At 43.7% G+C, this 23,292-nt stretch overlaps 1 protein-coding gene across 1 annotated transcript in view; it reads left to right on the top strand.

Moving 5' to 3' along the window:
- The window catches only part of znf385c (zinc finger protein 385C), a 60,424-nt gene extending 38,616 nt beyond the window's left edge, over positions 1–21,808 (top strand). The window contains exons 5-9 of the mRNA XM_066641920.1: positions 15,312–15,608; positions 15,794–15,981; positions 18,943–19,041; positions 19,143–19,235; positions 19,983–21,808. Of these exons, the coding sequence (XP_066498017.1) occupies positions 15,312–15,608; positions 15,794–15,981; positions 18,943–19,041; positions 19,143–19,235; positions 19,983–20,210 (905 nt within the window). The 3' untranslated portion in view covers positions 20,211–21,808. The remainder of the gene's footprint in view (positions 1–15,311; positions 15,609–15,793; positions 15,982–18,942; positions 19,042–19,142; positions 19,236–19,982) is intronic.
- The last annotated feature ends 1,484 nt before the right edge of the window (positions 21,809–23,292 follow it).

The raw sequence follows: 23,292 nt of genomic DNA, 5'->3' as shown, positions 1-23,292 counted from the left end.
CTGATATTTGACTTAATGATATTAATTAAGATTTATAATTGGTTTAAGCAATTAAAACATTAATAATTAGTTTGAGAATGAATAATAATCATGCTAAATGAGTTCTTCAGGATTTTCAGAAATTCTAATGAATAAATTGCAAACACTGTGACTTCAAATAATGAGAGTTTTATTAATAAAAAGAAGATATTTAGTTAACATAGCACAACCTTGTAATCTCACGGTGTCCGGCAGGGGGAACTGATTTTGACCTTAAGGTGAGCTAGACACTTCTAACTTGTGACTAAATTGTTGCTAACTAAGGTTAATAAATGGTAAATTATAAAGAGGGTTTGTTTGGACATCAGCTACTGAAAAGGTGTTAAATACGCTAGCTTACTCGTTCGCCGTTTCACCGAGCCGTCGCGTCCTGTTGTTTAATCTCCGTGTCCCGGGGTGTTCTCGTCGTTCCCACGTGGTGAGAAGCAGGCCCGCTTATGGAGGATCTCTTTACAGTCGATTTGAAGACCCTCGATTCCGAGCTGAGCTGCGTTGATCGAGATTTCCCTTCTTCGGTTTTTCACAGGCGTGGCTGGTTTTCCACCGTAGTGGGGAGGCTTTTTCAGAGTATTAGCTAGTCTCGTTGTCCAGCTTTCCAGGATTGATGTCTTCAGGAATCAGCTTATAACGTTAATATATCTGTTATCGATTACTCAAACGGTTGATACCTTACTTTGGCCACAAATAAGTTTCACCCGCCTTGATCATTCGTGAGATCACACTTCGATAGGTAATAAACATAAACAAGATTAAAGGAAAAGAAAGATATTCAAATTACTCGACGTATTAGTAAAACTTCATACTCTTAGCTAATTTCGAGACGTCTCTCGTAAGCTTTTCTGAAGTCTGAGAGGTTTTTCTTTGTTTGTTGTCGGCGTCCTCTATTTTCCAGTTCCTTTCGTGGTCCGTTACTTCTGCAGAGTCCTCGCGACTCTTCAAACTTCGAACTCATTGTCTGTCTTACTGTTTGTCCTTTTCAAGGCTGGCGCGGTCACGCCCTAATGGGAGGCGTCCTCTTTCTGATTGGACGCGAGTCCAGACTCACGTGACTCTCGTGAGGGAGAGAGAGAGAGAGAGAGAGTAGGAGGAGGGGGTTTTGACTCTGTGATTCATACATAAGGAATATGAGTTTCTCGTATCAAAATTCTTATACCTGTTATCAACCTATAACAATGAGTACATTGGACTATTAATATCAGACATTTACATAAGGTCCCATCTTGAGTACATTGTTCACGTCCAATTCGTGATGATACGCTGAAAAATAAAACATTAATCCATTTTCTCTCATTCAGAGACAAAACTGATCTTTGTAATAGAAACAATCGGCATTATACATCATTTCATTAGAAGGTAGGCATTCATCTGAGGGTACAGAAAGTGACATTCATACGTTCGTTTATACACAAATAACTCAGAGATCGGCTATTTTCGCTATTGTCTTGCGGCGACTCCGAGCGAGGTGTAGTTCCGCCAGTGTCCATTTGGTGTCGTTGTTAATCCGTGTTTCAGCTGTTGGTTCACGGGAGTTCACTCGAGGTCACTTTGGTTTGAACATCTGTTGATCTCCGTGAAAGATAAGGATTAGACATTTAGGTGCCATTGTCATAAAAACGGGCCGTAAAAGCTCTCTTCTTTGTTTGAGGTTCCTGTCTCTTTAAGTTAGTTATCTCGACAGTTCCTGTTAGTTAAAAGAGAGAAGGGGGGTGTTGGGGCCATGTGTTACTTAAAAGGGTTCTTTTGATGTCTTTAGATTGGTTGTGTGTGTGTGGGGGCTGCTATGTTGCAGACGAAAAGTCTTCTGCAGACTGGAAAAGTTTTAATTCAAAACTTTTCATTTCTTGATTGTCCGATATTCATATTTGGCTCATACTCCACTACATTCCCCCCTTTCTTTTCAGTTTTATGGTTCGTCAGGGATCATGGAGCTGAAAAGAACTTTTGCTGTGGAGGAAGGTGAGGTCAGCAAGCATATTCAAACACATTTCCAGAGCTGATGTATTCCTATTAGTGTATGGGTGTATATGGAATGTGTATGTTTGCATGCTGAAGGGATCCTAATTATTTAGGGGCAGGTCTTGTTCAAACGCAACCTCGAGAGCTGATTCTTCGACATGGCCTTCGGCTTCATATCTAAAACTTGGGGGTTCACCTCTCTGGGCTCTCTTATGTCTAACGAATTTGACCATTTTATTAGACCAAGTTTCTAACCTGCTCTGGAGGGCTCGAGTGCGTTTGAAATAGAACCAAGCTATACCAAAGGTCAAAAGATATCCTAATCCTACCAGGGTAACTAGTAAGGTGTCCGGGGTGGACCATGCCTAGGTGACAGGCTGAACTGGCCATAGGGGTTGAGACGATAGTTCTCTAAGAGTGTTATCTATGGGGGTTAGGTCAATGACTTGGGTTCCCTCATATTCTAGGCGAGTTAGTGTTTTAGTATCTAGCTCGATGGTGTGTTTGGAGAAGAACTCTGAGATTTCTACGTCGCTCTCATATTGGTCAGGGTTTAGGTGATACAGGGCCAGGTCTCCTACATGTAAGATTGCGTTTACGGGGACGTCTACCCAGAAGGTTTGGCTAGGAAGGAGTACCCTTTCTGAGGTGTCATGTTGATCATAGGTTAGTAGGGCCTCTCTAAAGGGGGTGTTAACCAACCAACGATTTCCAACAATTTCAGCTTGAGTACTGGTTACCAAACGTCGGGGCGTGACGACTACCGGGCATTGAGTATTACTCATCATAGGCTTAAGGCCACAGATCCCATTTGCGCTGTCACGAATGAAAGGTTTGCTAGGGCACAAGTAGTGAATGTCTTTAGTGAGTGTGCACATAAGCAAATTGGGTACCAGATATAAGTCAGGGTTATCGTCTTGGTATGCTACAAGAGATGTTGTTTTCACACGAACGTAGGCAGAATCTTGCCAGAAACCAACGTTGACAACATCTTTCAAACGGTATATGTTCTCAGGCGCCATTATGGGAAGGTTAATAATGAATGCTAATTCTCGGTCTTGAGGATTAACATAAATTGGGATGGCGCTACCTAAGGTATAGGCTAGGTGGGCCTGGAGATCAGTAACTACTTCTCGAGTTGCTGTGGATAAAATCTCCTGTACTAAGGATAGGGGCACCAAGTAGGGAGGGATTCTCCCCATGGCTAGGCTATCTACAGAGGAGCTGATTTCTTGTAGCATATCAGACAATAACATATTCACAAGCTGGATGTGGGCAAGGTCAAGTTGTACTACTGAAAGCATGGAGTTAACCGTCTGGAGCGTTTTGTTCAAAGCGACACTGTGAGCGTTGAGCACTACGACGGTGCCACGTAGGGTTTGCCCAATGGTTTGCAGGTGCTGCTGTTGTTTGTCTAATTGGGTTTTAATGTTCGGAATTTCCGCTTGCAATTCCCCTACTTGACGTTTAACAGTGGCTACATTGACGGCATTGACGGCGGACGTTCCGAGACTCAGTAGTGATCCCACAGTTGCAGCTGCCATTAACAATCCGCCTATGAAGCGTTTAGGTCGTTTATTAAAACCATTTAGTTCTGATTGCGTTACGGTAAACTTTTGTAACTGGCGGAGCATGTGAGTTACGTCGGCTTCAGCATGGCTGATAGCTTCCTCAGTCCATCTAACTCCATTCCGGCCAGTCTGCAGCGTGGTTATCGGTAGGTTTTTGCTACACGCTTCGGCGGGATTCAACCGTACAAATACTCTCTGGGTATGGAGGCGGCAATTAGTGATTAGCAGTCCCGGCTGGTCTTTCAGTATTATTCCTGAGTCAGGACCTGGTTCAATCACTTCAGGGAGCACGGCGGTTCCTAGGGAGCCGACGATCAGGAGAATGAGCAGCGGGGCCATCCTACCGGAAGAGATGCTCATGGTTAGATTTAGGGTATTTATGGCGAGTCGTTTAGACAAATTATAAAATTTTTCACGGTACCCCCCTTTTGATAAAATTTTCCTAGGGTAAGCACTCTATAATAATTGACGATGAGGGACTAGGGTCTTGCACCCTGAGTGTCCTCAGTCTGGTTAGAAGCTCGTTGCCTGTTAAAGAGTGAGAGAAAAAGGGAAAAGGGATAGGAGAACTAAGGTGTGAGTAGAAGGTTATAGTTGTTTGTTAACTAACACCCTCCCTGCCTTTGGTTCTGCCGTTTATGATCTAACACAAGCGTTAGTATCCCCTACAAGTCCCATGGGGGTTGTGTGTGGTCGGATTTGGTTGCGGTGGACCCATTTGAATTCGGTACTGCCCCGAGCTTTGTTTATTTTGATCCTGTAAACAACGGGGGACAGTTTGTCTGTTATCTTGTAGGGACCGGACCATCGGGGTAGGAATTTGCGGGCCAAATTCCCCCCTGTTTTTCGCGACCTTCCAACAGGTTGGACAAAGATGTAGTACCATACTTTGTCCCCTATTTGGAGTTCATCGTGGGATGCTTTGTGATCATAGTACGCTTTGCGACCTTCTGCACTTCTTTCCAGTTTCTGCTGGGCAAAGGCGAAAGTAGCTTTGAGGTGTTTCTGCAGGTCCTCCATATACTGATGAGTGGTGTAGGCTACAGCTATGCTAGCTTCACCTGGCTGATATAACAGATGTAGAGGCAGAGTCATTTGTCTCCCTGTCATCAACTCAAAGGGTGAGACCCCGACCGCGTCGTGTGGGGTCGCCCGTATGGCCATCAGTACGAGGGGGAGTTTGACATCCCAGTCTCGTTGGTTTGCTGCTACGTACTTTTTCAGTATGCTAACAACAGTTCGGTTGGCTCGCTCTACCTGACCTGAGCTTTGAGGATGGTAGCTAATGTGAAGGCTGGCTTTTACTCCTAAGAGTTGCCAGAGCTGCTGCATGACCTCAGCTGTGAAATGTGTCCCTCTGTCAGAGTCGACACGGCTGGGTAGGCCAAACCGTGAGAAGACATGGTTCATCAGTAAGTATGCAGTGGTTAGTGCTGTGTCATTCGGTGCGGGGAGGCATTCTACCCATTTAGTGAATGCACACGTGACTGTGAGGAAGTACTTGTTACCTCTTACTGTTCGAGTGAGTGGTCCAACCCAGTCTATCTGGAGGTTTGACCAAGGGAAGGATACTCCTTTCTTTTGCAAGGGGGCTCTATGAAGAGGATTCGAGGGTTGAAATTGGCAACATACCAGACAGCCTTTAATGTAGTCAGCCACATCTTTTACCATGTGGGGCCAATATGCCACCTGCTTGAGCGCATGGTGTGTTGCTTTGACCCCTTTGTGTCCCGCAGATGGGGAGTCATGGGCGTGCATCAGCATCACCCCCCTGTGGCACTGAGGAACCACGAACGTAGGTGAAGTGTGCGAGTCAGTGGCATGAACTAGCAAGCCTTTGACGACTTGGAGGGACGCTTTGGCGCCGTATAGGTCTTTAAGGCCTGGTATGGGGTCAAGATCTTGTGCTGCGATGGGATTAGTAGAAGGGTCAGAGACATGGCTAAGCATATTAGAAATGGATGGGTCTCGAGCTTGGAGAGTAACTAAGTCAGCGTCCGAAAAAGCAGGGTTAATAGAGACAATGGTAGTTTTGGCATTGTCAGGCGACGCCTTTGTTATAGTTCGAGACCGTGTGACAGCTAGGACTTCGATGTCGGGTGGGTTTGGAAAAAGGGAGGGATCGAATGTCCACGATGTGCCTTCGCGGGCCCCTCGCTTGGCTAAGCTATCTGCTTGATCATTGAATTCTTTGTCATCTCCCGGGACTCGGGAGTGACCCTTCACTTTCTTCCAGTAGATCTGCAGGTCATGTGTGTCTACCAAGTGTTCGCATGCCGCGAAAAGCTCTTTGTGTTTAACTGGCTTTTTGTTTGACGTGGTGTAGTTGTTGGTTTTCCACAGTCTCAAGTGGCATGTGAAGCTTAGGCGCGCGTAGTTGGAGTCTGTGCAGATCACCAACGTTTTTATGCTTTTCTGGACTGCAGACTGGATTGTGATAAGAATTCCTGCTATTTCAGCATATTGGGAGGACTGAGCACCCAATTTGAAACTTAGGGGTTCGTGAGGCCATCCGTTTATTCCGATAATACCCACCCCTGCCATCAGGGTGTGTTCTCGGCGGAACGAACAACCATCTACATATGCAGTGACAAGGTCTTTGCATGTGTTAGGATCAAAATAGTGGTGGTTAGCCACGGTGGGTAAGAGGGTTTCTGGAGTTTGTGGCACTTGGGAAGGAATGTTTCCTTCGCATCGCCTGCAGGAAGCAAGGCCTGTGCCTAGGGGGCTCTTGTAGTTTTGCGCGTAACGCACCTCTAAGTCAAAGCTTTGGAGAGCCATTAGCCATGACGCTACTCGAGCGTTAGTTACTACACCCTCTCGAATTCGTTGGCTGTTTAGGAAAGTGACTGGTTGATGATGAGTTTCAACAATCACCTTCTGACCACCTAGGTAGTTGGAGAAATGTTTGACTGCCCACACTGTTGCTAGTAGTGCTTTTTCGCAGTCACTGTATTTGTTTTCGGCAGCCAGCATAGTTTTACTAGCATAGGCTATGACACGTTTGTCTCTATCGTGTAATTGATACAGACCGGAGCTGAGACAGTGGTTCGAGAACCCTACTTCTAGGTAGAATTCTTTGCTACTGTCAGGATAGGCAAGGCATGGGGCCGTGCACAGTTTCGATTTTAGTGCCTGCATGGCGTGTTCCTGGGCTTCGCCCCAGGTGAACGGAGTGTCCTTTTTCAGGAGGTCATAAAGTGGACGAGCTAGGTCCGCATAGTTCTCTATGAATTGTCGTGAGTAGTTGCATACTCCTAAGAAACTGCGGAGTTCCTTAAGGTTGGTGGGTGCTGCGAGGTTTGTTACCCCTTGCACTCGACTCACTTGTGGTTCAACACCATCAGTGCTTACGAGCAGACCGACGTAATTCACTTTTGTTCTGCACCACTGACATTTGGAGAGTGATATTTTCGCACCTGCTGTTGTAAGCTGGTCAAGAACATGATCAATCTCGTCAATGTGTGCCTGTAGGGAGTGGTTACGCATGAGTATGTCGTCCACATATATGAGGGTGCCTCGCTCGCGGGCATCAGGGCATGCTTTGTTTAAGAAAATATTAAACTCCGCGGGTGAGTTGGCATATCCAAAAGGGCACCTAGTGAATGTGTACTGTCGGTTTGCGAAAGTGAAAGCGAGCTTGTGTTGGTCTTCTGCTTGCACCGGGATGGTCCAGAAGCCAGAGGCTACATCGATGGTGGAAAAGTATTTAGCGTTTCGGACCGAGGGAAGCTCTTGCTCCAATTGTGTCATCGGCCATCGAGACAAGGGAACCTGTTGATTTAGTTTCCGATAGACGATGGTTAAGCGCCATTTACCATTTGGTTTTATGACGGGCCATAATGGTGCCGAATACGTGCTGTTACAGGGTCGAATTATGCCCTTTTCCAGCAAGTCATCAATGATTTCTTGTACCGGTTCATAGGATGCCAACGGAATTTTGTATTGGCGGACAAACGTGGGTGGTGCTCCTGGACGAGTGGGAATGCGTACTGAATGAATGTCAGTGAGACCACAGTCCGTTGAATCTTTGGAAAAAGATTTTTGATATTTAAGGAGCACTTCGCAGAGTTTCTCACGTTCTTCTTTGCTTTGGAGGGCGTCGGCCTCCTTTAGAACTTGTTCGACTTGGATACGAAATTCGGAGTCAGATAGTTCTTTCGAAGTACGCGGATTTGAAGTGTTTTCTCCCGCTTCGGGAAGAAGAGATGGTTCCCGGGAGGATTCCGGGGATGAATCTATGGAAAGGACCGTGATCGTCATTTGACTGTCGTCAGCGAGATCTATCCTGCAAATGGCGTCGTTACTCATGTCCAGAGCTGAGAAGAGGGCAACAGCTCGTGTCGGATGAGTGTAGAACACCTTTGATTCTGCCTGGTCAAGAAGCAGGGATTCAGGCATTGGCCCTATGATCGGAATTCGCAACTCGAAGTCATGGAATTTCGTACTGACTAACCAACCCAGAGGGGATGAGTGAGGGATCGTCAAGGGTTGAGTGGTTTCGTTCCGTACGAATAGATAGGTGGATCTTGCTCGCGTCTCCACCAAAGGTGTGGCTTCGAGGGTGAGGCCTAGTTCGAAGAACTGAGGTGACGGTTGGAAAAGTGCATGCGCGTGGCTTAAGTGTTGGCCAGGTCGCATGACTAAGCGGATGGGTACATTTGCTGCGTTCGCAGGTACCACAAGTGAACCTTGGTTAGCGACCTGACATACCTCGGGAATAGTTTGTCCTGAGCCTAGGTTGCTGAGATCGGAGGACCAGGTTTCCGTTGAAACATCAGTCAAAGACCACAGTACACTATTGAGGGTGTCTACGTGGACGTCGAGGCGCACCAAGAAGTCACTACCAATGTAAACGTCGTGCGGCAAGTTAGGGACGACTAAGAAATAATGGGTGATTACCCTTTTGTTCCACTGGACGGTTAAAGCGCAAATTCCATCAGTGGGTGACATTGCTTTTGATGCCAGGTTAAGAGGAAAGCGACAAGGACTGCTCACCAAAGGAATATTTGGTTGAGTGAGGCGCAGAGTGTTAAAGAGGGTTTGGCTTATGGCGGACTGGTCGGCCCATAGAGCCAGAACTGCATTGTCTACACGATAGTCCTGCATTGTGAGACCATTCACGATGGGAAGGCCTGGAGCGTCTGTTGTGGACGGCTGTGTGAAAGTGCACAGGAATGTGTTCCGTTGTTCTAACATGGCACTAGGGGGCCAGGGAGAGACTGCTGTCTCTGGTGTGGCTGCCATGGGCTCAGTTTCCTCTTCCTCGAAGTGAGGGATCTGACTTGGTGGATCTCCTATTGATTCAGGCCGGATTTCGAGACGGCAACACTGAGCTTCCCGGTGGTGTGGGGTGCAGATGGGTAAAGGCTCACGCACTTGTGCCCAGATCTTTGACCTTTTGAAGTCAATCAGTGGTTCGAAGCGATTAAGGAGATCTTTGCCGATGAGGAAGGGAATTGTTTCGAGAGGAGACACATGGACTGGATGCACTAAGGTCATTGGTCCAATGGCTAAGTGTATTAGTGCCATAGACTGGATAGTGAGGCCTGCATGTGAATACGGCTGAATTTTAAGAGAACAGTTTTGGAGCTGTATCTCGCGATTTTCACGCCGCGCAATGGCTCGAACCTGGTGGAATAAGGCGGAAGACATGAGCGTGACATCTGATGCAGTGTCCAATAGGGCCTCATGTACTAGCCTTCTTTCCACAATGGTGGACAAGTAGAATTTGCGTGCAACCCCTTTCTCAGTTAAGTGTCCCATGAATTGTCGGACGGGTGTGTCGCCTTCAATGACTGAAGGGTCATTTGGCGTTAAACCTTCTTTACCGTCTAACTGAACAACTAAAACAGCACTGGAGGGTGGTTGCGAGTCACCCCCCTGTATCATCGGGTTTTCAGTGTTTGTTTGGGTCACGAGGAGATTGCACGGTGCGCTAGAAGACGGAGCTTCGCTTGTCACTTCTCCTACATAACTTTCTAACATTTCTGGGGTGTTAGAGGATGGCTTTGGGTTAGACCGCGAAGAGGTGATAGAAAGAACGTCAGGTTTTTTCTTTTTCTCTTTGCAAATCATTACAAGCATTCGGCGGATGTCCTCTAACTCCTTAGAGCTGAGTTCCTTGTCTTTAAGCTTGTCTTTAGCGTGATTTTCTTTATTTTGATACCAGTATTTTTCTTTCTTTTCTCTATAGGAATTAGAAAGCTGGTTCGGAGCTGTTCGCTCATATCCCTTATGGGGATGTGATGGTTTTCCACGGCCCGCACCGCGGTTTTCTACAGGGTAATAGTCACGACCATACCCAGCCCTGTCCCGAGGGTTCCAGAAATCTTTGTCGTGATTTCTGTCTGGCCTGCGAGGAGGGTAGCGCTTGTATTGGTGTGAGGGCGGATGAGGTTTCGGGCCCTCACTGGTCCACGGAGTGGAGGAAGGGTCCAGGGCGGATCTTTGTGGATCGGCCTGGGTGGCACCTTCTAACTCTAAATGTGGGGAGTTGGAGTCGACGTTGAAGACTTGGGGTGTTTCGGACCGCCTGTTGGGGATTTGTTGGGATTTTAGGAAACCTCTGAGTGCTAAATCACGCAGCTGCCTGCTAGACAGGGTGCGAGGGCAAGCTGAGACTCCCAACTGATGACTGGTGTGGGGATGGAGGTTTTGGATAAATAGTGATTTGAAATTTAACTCTTCCTCCATTCCGGAGTCATTTCTAGGTCCGAAGTACGCCTGTCTGAGTCGATTATAATATTGCTGAGGGGATTCCTGGCGTTGCTGTTTTATGTTCAAAGCAGCGGCCAGTCCGGTCTGTGACAGGTGATTGGAGAATTCTTCCTCCAATGCTTGGCACAGCACATCATATCGCGCTTTTACATAGTCTGGCTGACGTTCAATGAAGTTACTGACGTCTCGGTTGGAGGTCAGTTTAATCACATATAGTCTGTCATCTATGGTGATCCCGGGGAACCTTTGGAGGTAGAAGTCAATATCTTTTAGGTAGGAAAAGATATCATTAGAACCGTCAGGTTTGGGATCAAAGCGGGTTATATTACGCGCGATTTTATCTAGGTCCTTGTATGAGGGACCATGAGAGGGTAAAGGTTGAGGGGACCAGACACTGGGTTGCAGTGCTCTGGGTCTAGCAGGGCGTTGTAAGGGACGACTGACAGGAGACACAGGGGAGGGGGAAATACCCGTTGATACCAGAGGAGGTGCTGCAGCAGCTCTAAAGGTTACGGTCCCTGAGTCTGGTTCCTGATCCTCACTATCTTCCTGCTGGTCCTGTCTTCCTATAGCGGCACTAGGTGGCACATCGGGTGTGACCTGGGGCAGCGTGTTCCCTTCAGCTATTTCGCTTTGAAGTCGACTTAGCTCTGCTTCTACCTTTGCCTGCTGTCGCCTTGATACCTCAAGCTCACGTTCGCTGGCTCTGAGCTGTACTACAGCGAGGAGGGCTATCTGACCTAATGCCTCAGTTAGGGGCTTGCCCTTGAGGATGTCGGTTAAGTGGTTCTCTACCCACTTAGCCACCATGTGGTCACGATGGGCCTGTGAGGTTTTCTGCACGGTTTCTGCGAGTCCAGGCATCACATCGCTGGTGATGCTGGTCAGAACAGAGAATGCCTCATCCCACAAACCTTCTACATATACTTCCGAAGAAAAAGTCCCTTCGGCCATGTTAGCTGTGTTTTAACTGCGAGGTGTAACTTACTTCTATTTAGTTAGGATTAATTCCGTTAATCCCTTTTCTAACTAAATCTGAACTAAATTCACCTGTACCGAGTGCTCTAAGAGTAACTGCTAGTATGTATGGTGTTAGAGTTCACTTGTGAATCTCTAAGGGAAGTCTGTTAGTATGAGAGGGTGGAGTGAAAGTTGCTATGCGCAAGTGAATACAAGAAGAGAGAAAAAATTAACGAAAAAATTTTCAATAATTAAAATTATTAAAATTTTGAATTAAAGAATTGTCGAAAAATTTGGATTAAAGAATTTTAAATTAAGTGAAATTTATTACTACATATAATTTCCAATTAAGGAATTATGAAAGTAAAAGAATTTTCCAAATGAAAGAATTATTAAGAATAGCAAGATTAAAAGACTCTCTCTTTTAACTGCGTTTGTGATCTGGTATCAAGTTAAAGTGTCAATCTCTAATTATTGCACGCTGTCTGCTGTAGTTGTATCAACTTATTATGCTTCCAAGCCTTTACTTGTAATTATTCAGATGTGCAGAGTTTAGAGACAGCCACTAGAGCTGTGATACCAGGTCTTATCAGTGTGAACTGGTCGACAATTTCAATTGCGATAGTAAGTTTTCTCCACCAGAGGGTACTGAAGGTAAGTCTGAATGGCAACAGCGAGCTTCAGTATTTAAGTTGAACTTAAATTGTAATACCAGACTAGGACACCAGAGGGCGACAAGCAAGTTACAATGCAATAGCAGCAATGGACACCAGTCGGCGCTGGTGAGAGTCCCAATAGACACGGTACCAGCAGATACACTAACACAAATGGGAATTTCCACTGTAGCGGGAAGTTTCAACACTAGAGGGTGTTATCAGATTAAAATCTAAAATGGAATAAAGATTTTAAACGCTCAGATACTCTATCAAAAAAATAAAAATTAAAATTTTAAAAGGGGAACAGAGATTTTACACTAAGGTATTTTTAAAAGAATTTCATCTGTAATGACAACTTTTAAACACCAGAGGGCTGCTAAACACTTATGTTGTCTCGGCGGACAACCTCCCAACCACTAGAGGGTGTACGGGAATCAAACGTCAAGGGTAGCACCGCTTGACCACAAGGAGGAGCAAGGGAGGACACGCTTCAATAGACGCTAGTTATGAAGTATTTTTCCCTGCAATTACGCACTTATACCACAAGAGGGAATTTGTCTTCCTCTGTTTTGGGGGCGTTTTGAATTTCCCTCCTTAGTTTCAGCTCCGCCCCTTCAAAGGGGTTCGTTCCTTTCTGAATATGATTTCAGTTTAACAGGAACAGCTGACGAGAGCAGACTGCTCTTCATACAAGCCGTATTTTCGGCTGTTTAATAACCTCCCAATCGCCTAGCGCGCGATCTCGTTATTAACGCTGGTAGCGACCCAGTTTAAAACGAACGGGGGTATTCGGTTCGGTGGTCTCTCTTCGCCGGGATTTCGCGGCGGGAGGTCGAATCCGACGGCAAAGTCTCACAGCGGAATTTCGCGCAGTTCAGACGTGCCCAGGCCTCAATTTAATGCATGCAAAATGGCGCAGAGCCGCGCTCTTTCAAAAACAACCAAGCTTATTTTCTAACCGGTATATATCACAGAACAGTTTTTCAGCAGTAACAAACACAACACGAAATTACCCACATCAAGCTTTGAATCTCAATCGTTATTCAGCAACACAAACAGCGGAAAGTATTTCATAAACCCAAGCTGATATTCAGTGTTTTGCAGTTTGTTCATTAAAAGCCTTTTTCCGGCCTCGCGTGGGCGCCAATAAAATATATATATTTTATATGTAGTGGATGTTGGTCATACACCCCGATACATATATATATAATTTTATAATTTGTTTTATAGCCTTGACCTTATTCAAACTCCTCCAACCTCTGATATTTGACTTAATGATATTAATTAAGATTTATAATTGGTTTAAGCAATTAAAACATTAATAATTAGTTTGAGAATGAATAATAATCATGCTAAATGAGTTCTTCAGGATTTTCAGAAATTCTAATGAATAAATTGCAAACACTGTGACTTCAAATAATGAGAGTTTTATTAATAAAAAGAAGATATTTAGTTAACATAGCACAACCTTGTAATCTCACGGTGTCCGGCAGGGGGAACTGATTTTGACCTTAAGGTGAGCTAGACACTTCTAACTTGTGACTAAATTGTTGCTAACTAAGGTTAATAAATGGTAAATTATAAAGAGGGTTTGTTTGGACATCAGCTACTGAAAAGGTGTTAAATACGCTAGCTTACTCGTTCGCCGTTTCACCGAGCCGTCGCGTCCTGTTGTTTAATCTCCGTGTCCCGGGGTGTTCTCGTCGTTCCCACGTGGTGAGAAGCAGGCCCGCTTATGGAGGATCTCTTTACAGTCGATTTGAAGACCCTCGATTCCGAGCTGAGCTGCGTTGATCGAGATTTCCCTTCTTCGGTTTTTCACAGGCGTGGCTGGTTTTCCACCGTAGTGGGGAGGCTTTTTCAGAGTATTAGCTAGTCTCGTTGTCCAGCTTTCCAGGATTGATGTCTTCAGGAATCAGCTTATAACGTTAATATATCTGTTATCGATTACTCAAACGGTTGATACCTTACTTTGGCCACAAATAAGTTTCACCCGCCTTGATCATTCGTGAGATCACACTTCGATAGGTAATAAACATAAACAAGATTAAAGGAAAAGAAAGATATTCAAATTACTCGACGTATTAGTAAAACTTCATACTCTTAGCTAATTTCGAGACGTCTCTCGTAAGCTTTTCTGAAGTCTGAGAGGTTTTTCTTTGTTTGTTGTCGGCGTCCTCTATTTTCCAGTTCCTTTCGTGGTCCGTTACTTCTGCAGAGTCCTCGCGACTCTTCAAACTTCGAACTCATTGTCTGTCTTACTGTTTGTCCTTTTCAAGGCTGGCGCGGTCACGCCCTAATGGGAGGCGTCCTCTTTCTGATTGGACGCGAGTCCAGACTCACGTGACTCTCGTGAGGGAGAGAGAGAGAGAGAGAGAGTAGGAGGAGGGGGTTTTGACTCTGTGATTCATACATAAGGAATATGAGTTTCTCGTATCAAAATTCTTATACCTGTTATCAACCTATAACAATGAGTACATTGGACTATTAATATCAGACATTTACATAAGGTCCCATCTTGAGTACATTGTTCACGTCCAATTCGTGATGATACGCTGAAAAATAAAACATTAATCCATTTTCTCTCATTCAGAGACAAAACTGATCTTTGTAATAGAAACAATCGGCATTATACATCATTTCATTAGAAGGTAGGCATTCATCTGAGGGTACAGAAAGTGACATTCATACGTTCGTTTATACACAAATAACTCAGAGATCGGCTATTTTCGCTATTGTCTTGCGGCGACTCCGAGCGAGGTGTAGTTCCGCCAGTGTCCATTTGGTGTCGTTGTTAATCCGTGTTTCAGCTGTTGGTTCACGGGAGTTCACTCGAGGTCACTTTGGTTTGAACATCTGTTGATCTCCGTGAAAGATAAGGATTAGACATTTAGGTGCCATTGTCATAAAAACGGGCCGTAAAAGCTCTCTTCTTTGTTTGAGGTTCCTGTCTCTTTAAGTTAGTTATCTCGACAGTTCCTGTTAGTTAAAAGAGAGAAGGGGGGTGTTGGGGCCATGTGTTACTTAAAAGGGTTCTTTTGATGTCTTTAGATTGGTTGTGTGTGTGTGGGGGCTGCTATGTTGCAGACGAAAAGTCTTCTGCAGACTGGAAAAGTTTTAATTCAAAACTTTTCATTTCTTGATTGTCCGATATTCATATTTGGCTCATACTCCACTACAATATGTAATTGCCTAATAATTGCATAATAATTACATGATAATTGTTGCCATGTTTAGCAATGTAGTAACAGTAGTACCAATATCATCTTGATTTCCAAACACAAACATGGTAGAGTTAGGAGGGCAACTTTTCTTTCTCTCAACTCTCTCTCCCTCTCTCCCTCTCTCTCTCTCTCTCTCTCTCTCTCTCTCTCTCTCTCTCTCTCTCTCTCTCTCTTTTCCTCTGTAGCTGTTCTGAATGACTCAGACTCTGTGGTGAAGCTGGACGATGCCCAGTCCAGCTCAGTGATCCTGACCCCGGTATCTGAGGTGTCTTCAGCGGATGTGCCAGTTTCTCCACCTTCTCAGCTCTCAGACGCCCCTCCGGATCCTACATCCAGCTCCTGTGAGATGCCCCCGCAGTCGGACGGCCCTGCAGGAGAGACCCCTACTGAGAAAGAACCACGGAGGAACAGACAGCACCTCTATTGTCCTGTCTGCAAAGTGACAGTCAACTCAGTCAACCAGCTGGAAGCCCACAACAGCGGTACGTGCCTAAGGCAGTTTCACTAGGACACGTTTTGATGCTCCATTTTTAACCTTGAGAAAAGTGACTAGAGTAGAAGTCTCGTATTTGGGGGTGGGGCTTCTGATCCTCATGTTGATGGTAATCACTTTTTGTGATCGGGTGAGCGTGGAGCTGGTGTGTGACTCCTGTATGGCCTCCCGCAGGGACTAAACACAAACTGATGCTGGACGGACAGAGTGTGTTGCCACGGCGACGGGGAAAGATGCTGTCTTCCCGTGCCACGTGCAAAAGCAAGAGACTGGCCAACAAGGGCAGCATGGGCGTGGCTAGCAAGAGCTTCCAGTGTGAAGTGTGTGAGATCCATGTCAACTCCGAGACCCAGCTCACTCAGGTACCATTAAGATCTGTAGACTGTTGGAATTACAAAAGCATGGGGCATTTTATCCACTACACTGACCATAGAGGAGCACTTTGCAGTTCTACTGCAGACCGAGTGTACTCGATCAGTTGCTGTGCATACTTTGTTATTCCCTTTCACCCTGCTCTTCAGTGGTCAGGACATCCATTGGACCACCATGCGGCAGGTATGATTTAGGTGGTGGATCATTCTCGGAGCTGCCGTGACACTGACGTGCTGGTAGTGGCGTGCTATTGTGTGTTGAGCTCGTATTTAAATAGTTGTGTCCACTCTGTCAGACAAACCTACCTTGTTCGTCCACCTTGTAGATATCAAGCACAACACACACTTACACACCAACCACCACTAGGTCAGTGTCAGTGCAGTGCTGAGAATAATCCACCACCCAAATCACAGCTGCTCTGTGGGGGTTCATGTACATTAAAGAACTGGGTGAAAGGGTGCTAACAAATTGTTGCTCATAAAATGACAATGAACGTAAAAAGGAGGTCATTTTAATGTTATGGCTGATCAGTGGATACACCTACCACTGAAATCGCTGCCGTTTTACTCTTCCATTATTTACTTTCTATTTTCTTGTCTAGACAAAAAATTGCACTTTAATGCAGCAAAAACGCACTTTGTGAAATGCTCTTTTCAGGGACGAGGCATTTAAATGGCCAGGACAGCTGCAAAAAGGCACTCCTCTTAAACTGGGTGGGAGCTCATTTAGCACCTGCTCTTATATTTTGAAACACTTATTTCGCTGCAGTATGTGGTGTTAATACTCTATAAAATCTTCCGCTGGAGCTCAGTGAAAGCTGTGACATTGTGCCAGAGTGTATATTCAGGCCCAGACAATGTTAATGCCAATGTTAGCATTTCATTTGCATTGCCTCAGTTCAGTGAGTGTTTCATTAATCCACTTTATCTGCAAAAGGAAAGCAGTACAGCGTTTCTAAAGTAAAAGGATCATGTTATCTTTTGAATTTCATTCTACTCCTTTGGGAAACAGATTTTGTGTGTGCTCTGTTGTGTGGTGTGTGTGTTTTGTCTCTTCAAGCCAATTAACCATGATTTTTAATTATATTTCATGCCTTATTAAAACTTCATCTGTAAAATGAAAGCAGAAAAGGTGAAGGAAATGAGAAAATGGCAGAGGGTGCTCCGGCTGATTGTACATTTTCCACACGTAAACACTCTTTTCTGGGGTCTTAAAAAAGGTCTTTGTCATGCTTTGGTCAAAATACCACAAGGATCAAGTAACATAGCACTTTTTTATGCTTTCTAAACAGTGCCTGTTCCTTTAAATGAGAACAAGCCTCAATTTCCTCAAAATGCAAGGTACAGAGGAGTACACAGCAGCAAAAATTATGTTTTTTAAGTTGGCTGTCGCTATGAAAATTACTCATTTAGCTGCTTCACACTGGTGATGGTTGATGAGGTGGTGAATGTTGTGGCCAGTGTTTTATATCTGTGTCTGAAGAACAAAATAATTACATGAATTAATTGGATTAAATGAATTAATTACATTAATGAAGAACAGAGAATTACTGCTTTGAAATGAAGGAGAAATCAAACATACCGGAGCTAAATGGATTTGAACTAGCCTTCACATAAATCCTAATTTATAAATAGGACAATTCTGGGAAAAGTGAGGGTTTTTTGGAACTCAACACATTGTAAAGTTGTTGGGGTTTCTTATGGGTCACTGTGGTCAAATAACTGGTCCTCGGCTCTTCTAGTAAGACTCACAGCCTCTTGCTCCAGGCCATTACAACTGTACAAACCTGAAAGCAGGTTCAGGATCATGGTTTTACTGCCATAAAGCAGGGAAAAAAGGAATACTTCTTTTAGCAGTGTTTTGAGATGTTGTTTTCTTGTCTGGTTTTATAATAAGGTGAAAAAATATGCAGTTTATTGTTTGGCAAGTCAATTTAATTTTATAGATCAAAACCATAATTAAAATCATATATAGAAACAATAGAAAACTGTTCAAAAGCATATTCGTCCCTTAAAATTTTCTTGGTACACAAGTATTTAAATAAAATGTAGGTTAAAGCCTTTTTACTACTTGATGGCTCCTTCAGAGAACAGCAGAAATAGTTAAGTGTGGAAATAACATAATTTGACTTGTTTAGCAGTTGTTGAGCACTGTGGGTGTATACACAGTGCCTCCACATTTTTAAAATAAAAACCTGTAGGAATCTACATAAATAGTAACTTTAAAGGAGAACAAAACACCTTCTTTACTTTAATGGAAATCAAAGATTTTATTCCAAATAAATTTGGAGCATTTCTATTGGTTCATTCATCACATAATGTTCCCACAATGTGAAGGACAGCTGTGTTCTTTGGACAGTGACGATATGAGGTTTATCAGAGCGGTGGAGCAGAGCAGTGTGGCAGAATAAAAATGGGGCTTCTGTCAAAAATGTCATGTCATACGCCGACACTCGCCACTGGTGTAAACAGCTGCACTGATTATAATGAGAACAACATGTTTTTTCCACTGTCGCTCTCATGATGCTGGCAGTTTGGACACCTGTCATAGGACAATCAGCAATTTTAGGTGACTTGTTGAGCTGTTTTCTGATCGATCAGTAGTTGATTTACATTCTGACTTGATGCACAGACCTGAAGTTTGTGGTGTAGACATACTGTGACACGCTCACATGACCTGCTCTGACATATTGCATGCTCACATCCCTCGCTGTTAGGACACAGTCCTGGATGAGTAAGTGTCACATACAGCATCAACTACATGCAGGGTCTAATTTTACTGTACGTCTGGATAAAATAAGATTGTTAAAAATATATATGACTATGAGAAATTATTTATATAGAAAAGGAATCTTTCAAGAGGCTTCATGTATGTCTGGTGATATTTACCATGTTGTTTCGTGAGGATCAGACTGGAAAGACTTTTCTGTGGTTCTTTTCTTTCTTTCCCAGCACATGAACAGTCGCAGACATAAAGACCGATTGGCAGGAAAGCCCCCAAAGCCCAAATACAGCCCTCACAGCAAGTGCCAACCTACCTCAGGAGTCTCGGTAAGACACACACACACACACACAAACACACACACACACACGGACATAAAAATAACTACACATTCTGACTCTTGGTCATTGCTGCGCTTTGTGTCTTTTAGCAGAGTGTGAGGTGGAATGGCTATGCAGGAGGAGCTGTGTCAGCCATGAAGAAAGTCTTTAACCAGTACAGTCTCACCTCTTTATCTTCACAGGTAAGACATGGAGAGGCAGCTTGGATAAAAAAGTGATTAGTTTAATTTACTCGATTTAAATGTGTACATCTTTTTCATAATAAAATCTAACCACTGCAGGCAAATGTAATTAAAATGAAAGGCAATGGTATGTTGGTGTAATTTATCACTGCTGTCCAAAAATATATATAAATATTTTGTTTTTGTTTTTCTACATTAACTGTAGAGGATTCCCTCTGTGTTGAGTGGAACTTTGATGAAAATTTTGACTTGGAATAAAAGCCTTTTACATTTAAACTTCACAAATTTTAAATAAAACTGCACTTTCAGATTTAAACTCTGCTCTAGTTCAGTTCAGAGACAAGTTGTTGAGTTATTTTTAAGGACAAACTGAAAACAGAATGGACCTTTTGATCAAGTTCTGATCGAGTTATCAAAATAAATAAATAAAAAATCAAACAATCGGGAAAGCAGGTATTTTTTCAGAAGAAGCAGAAGAAAATATTTATCTATTACCATATTTCACTCTGATTACAAATCAGATTCATGATCAGACTTGAAATCAAGAAGCTAGTATTTCTGCCAGGCCTTAAAGACTTTTGCTTTCACATTGAAGTTTACCCTCATTAACATATTTAATGCTAATCAGCATTAGTTTACAACTATTTTGTTGATTTTGTTCTCTCTCTCTCGCTCTTTCTCTCCTTTTCTTCCTCTCTCTCTCTCTCTCTCTCTCTCTCTCTCTCTCTCTCTCTTTCTCTCTGTCAGACCAAGCTGGCTCTCCAGAAGCAGTTGACTAAAAATTTGACGACCAGTTTCCTGCCCACCCCCATAACTCATCCGACTCTTTGCACAGTGGCAGCCAATCCACTGACACTGCGACACCCAGCTGGTGCCGCCTTCATTCAGACGCCAATCTTAGGCCCCGCCCTCTTTCGGCCTGCTCCGGGACCGCTCCGGGCTACACACACACCCGTTATCTTCTCACCTTATTGAAGTATGCAGAGAAATACTGTCAACACACACACACATACAAACACACACATTCCCATGAACGTAAATGTTGCTCTCATAACAAAATCTCACATATTCTAAATGATGACTTCATTGCAGGAGGAAATATCTTTTATTGCAGGTCATTTGGGGCTATTCTTCTGGGTCCATTCATCATGAAATGCTTTTAGCTGGTGGTTCAAACTGTGTAAAAGTAATTGATAAAAGATGGGCTTGAGAGATTTTGTTATGGCAGTGACCATAAACAGTTAATCTTAGAGCCTCTGCAGATACACATTGTCCTAGTGAGAAACATTATCAGTTCACACAGGCCCTGCTCACACATGGCATTTACAGTCATCTTGGGTGGTCTGATCTTAACTGGACAGTGATAGGGCAAAATTTGTCTTGGTGACACATTGTAAAACCATCACTTATATCAGTGGTGTCGGCAGCAATACATATCATAGCAAGCACAAAAATCACCCGCTGATATGTAAGTTATCTGCATGTTTCCGGTGGGGGGCTTGTGCTGCTTGTTTTAGTTTGAGCACAGACCAGATCAGATTACACTAGACAGACTTTAACACCAGGTGTGAACAGGGCTTCACTCTGACATCATGAATGCTTGAATTTATTGGATTGAAATATGTTCTCACTTGTTGTTTCTCACTGAATAACATACATTGCATCAAACTATTAATTTAGCAGTAGCCTGCACTCTAGGTGGAGTAGGTTACTGCACAAACGTCAGAGAACGGTTTGAAAGGCAATTGTTTATTCATCACTTGGATCATGAGAAGCAGAAAATGCCACCAAATTCAGACTTAAATTATGTGGGAGAATATCCCCGTAGATTCCCATGAAAATCCAAAAACATGGAAAACGGGACAGATTACTGATCAAATATTAATATTGCACTTATTTGAAGTATTAAATACACACTCATCTTCAAAGTAATAGTTGCACCTGGAACAAATCAATGGGCGTTATCTCTGTACCTGATCGACGATATAATGTCAGACTCTATGAAGAGTTCGAGAGGGGTCTCATCATAGCTCTCGGGAAGCGGGACGGTCTTATCGACATATTGCGCACAATACCGGCCGTGCAGACATTAACATAGCATGCTGTTGGCAGCCATGAACAGAAGACGGCACGCACCAGTGACATGAAAGACCTGGAAGTACCGACGGATTATCTGACATGCGCAGAGTGACCCAAAAGCCATGACTGTAAACATTCAGCGAGAGTGATTCCCTCCATGAATCATCCTTGAATTGCCATTGTTGTCCAATGGTTGTAGGAGGCAGGACTACATGCATGCAGACTGTTACGACGACTGCCCTTTACAGCACGTCATCATCACCAAAGACTGCAGTGGTGATGTTCCAGACTCCAAGAATGGCAGCAGGTGATCTTCAATGTGGAGTCCCACTTTTGTCTTGGTGGAGACGACCAACGCTGTTAGTAAACACTGCGGCCTGATTCCACACTGAGAGACTCTAAATCTGTATGTGTAGCTCAGTAAATACTGCCCATATCAGTCTACGTTATTTATCATTTATTGTTCCTAGTAACCTTTATCTTCCTTTAGAATATCGTTGCAATCCAACACTTACAGGTGCAACTGTTATTTTGATGATGAATCTATATCAGATATAAAATATATGATAAATAAGATATAGTTATATAATATATGAAGAAGGTGGCATGGTCCTGGATCAGAATGAAGCAGTTACAGAAGAGGGTTAAGTGAAAGAATTGATGGTATTTGGCTTTTAAACTGCATTGTTTATAGTACCAGTAAATTGTTTAATTTCTTAAAAATAGTGAAAGCCTTTATAGTGTTGTATATAAAGGCTTTTAAAAATATTCTGTATAGATATACCTATAGCAGATTTCCAACCAGAGAGAAAGAGCATTTAAAAGGCAAAGAGCCATTAATGCCTACAAAGCAATTGCCTTTACTAAAGAACCATTTTTCAAAGATGCTGATGTAGTGCCTGTTATTAATGAGGACATGATGTATGAGGTAAATTCAACGCATTATTTCACACACGCACACACACCCACACAAACACAGATTCCCTGCACTCTCCTGTAAGACTGTGGCACTGACTGAAGTGTCACTCTTGAACTATGCAGCACAGAGAGGTAGAAGACAAAATCTTGAAGGAGAGAGATTGACGACTCCAGAGAAACTGAAAAAATGAAAGTGTCAGGAGGAGAGTAAATGCACACACACCCCCAGGCTGTGGGCGAGGCCCTAGGGACCTCATTGACCCGCCCACCTTTCTCCATTGAGGGGTAATGTGATAGGCCACGCCTCCTGGGTATTCCAGCACTGGGCCTGAGTGGAGCCTCTGGCTGGGACCTCGTATGATTTTTTAAGACATTAATCATAGGTTTTTATTGTGTAATTTATTAGATGAACAATAATATTAGAGACGTAGAGCTAATTCTTTGTGAGACGACTAATGCAAGCATCCCTTTACTCAATGCCTCATGAACATTTTTATTTTAATTTTATTTTAAGATTGTGTCTACTTTTATTTTTATGTGTTTATGCCTTTTGTTTTTCATATTCATTTTCAATTCGATGGTTCTGCAAATATGAACAAACATGTTATTGCTCCCCCCCAACCCCCAAAACCTGACCATAAGAACTGCCGCTTTGCATCATGGGTAATCATCACAGAGTGCAAGTGTAACGGATTGAGATGACAATTTGCAGGCAAATCAGCCCTCTGTGGCTAGCACGCACACAATCAGCGTTCCAATTTCTGCTGCATAGATTAGGTGATTTTTGCGAGTCAGACAGATGCTCTCTCACACACACACAAAGATGATTATGGCGGCAGTCACATTTGGATGTGGCCTTTCATGTCCGTATATTTTGCTCTCTGTATTGTCTCATTAAGATCTCACAAAGGTCAGCTTGTCTGTCAAAATCTGTCTCCCATCCCGCCTTGATTAAGATCTAAACTCCCCTCGTGTAATTTGTGAGTGAGATTGTGTGTGTGACAAATATCCAATCAGAGGCAGATCTCAAGACATCGTCGTCTTCTACCACAGTCAGATT

The sequence above is a fragment of the Hoplias malabaricus genome, chromosome 13, assembly GCF_029633855.1.
Source record: "Hoplias malabaricus isolate fHopMal1 chromosome 13, fHopMal1.hap1, whole genome shotgun sequence".
NCBI lineage: Eukaryota > Metazoa > Chordata > Actinopteri > Characiformes > Erythrinidae > Hoplias > Hoplias malabaricus.
This window is presented reverse-complemented; position numbering and strand designations above follow the sequence as displayed.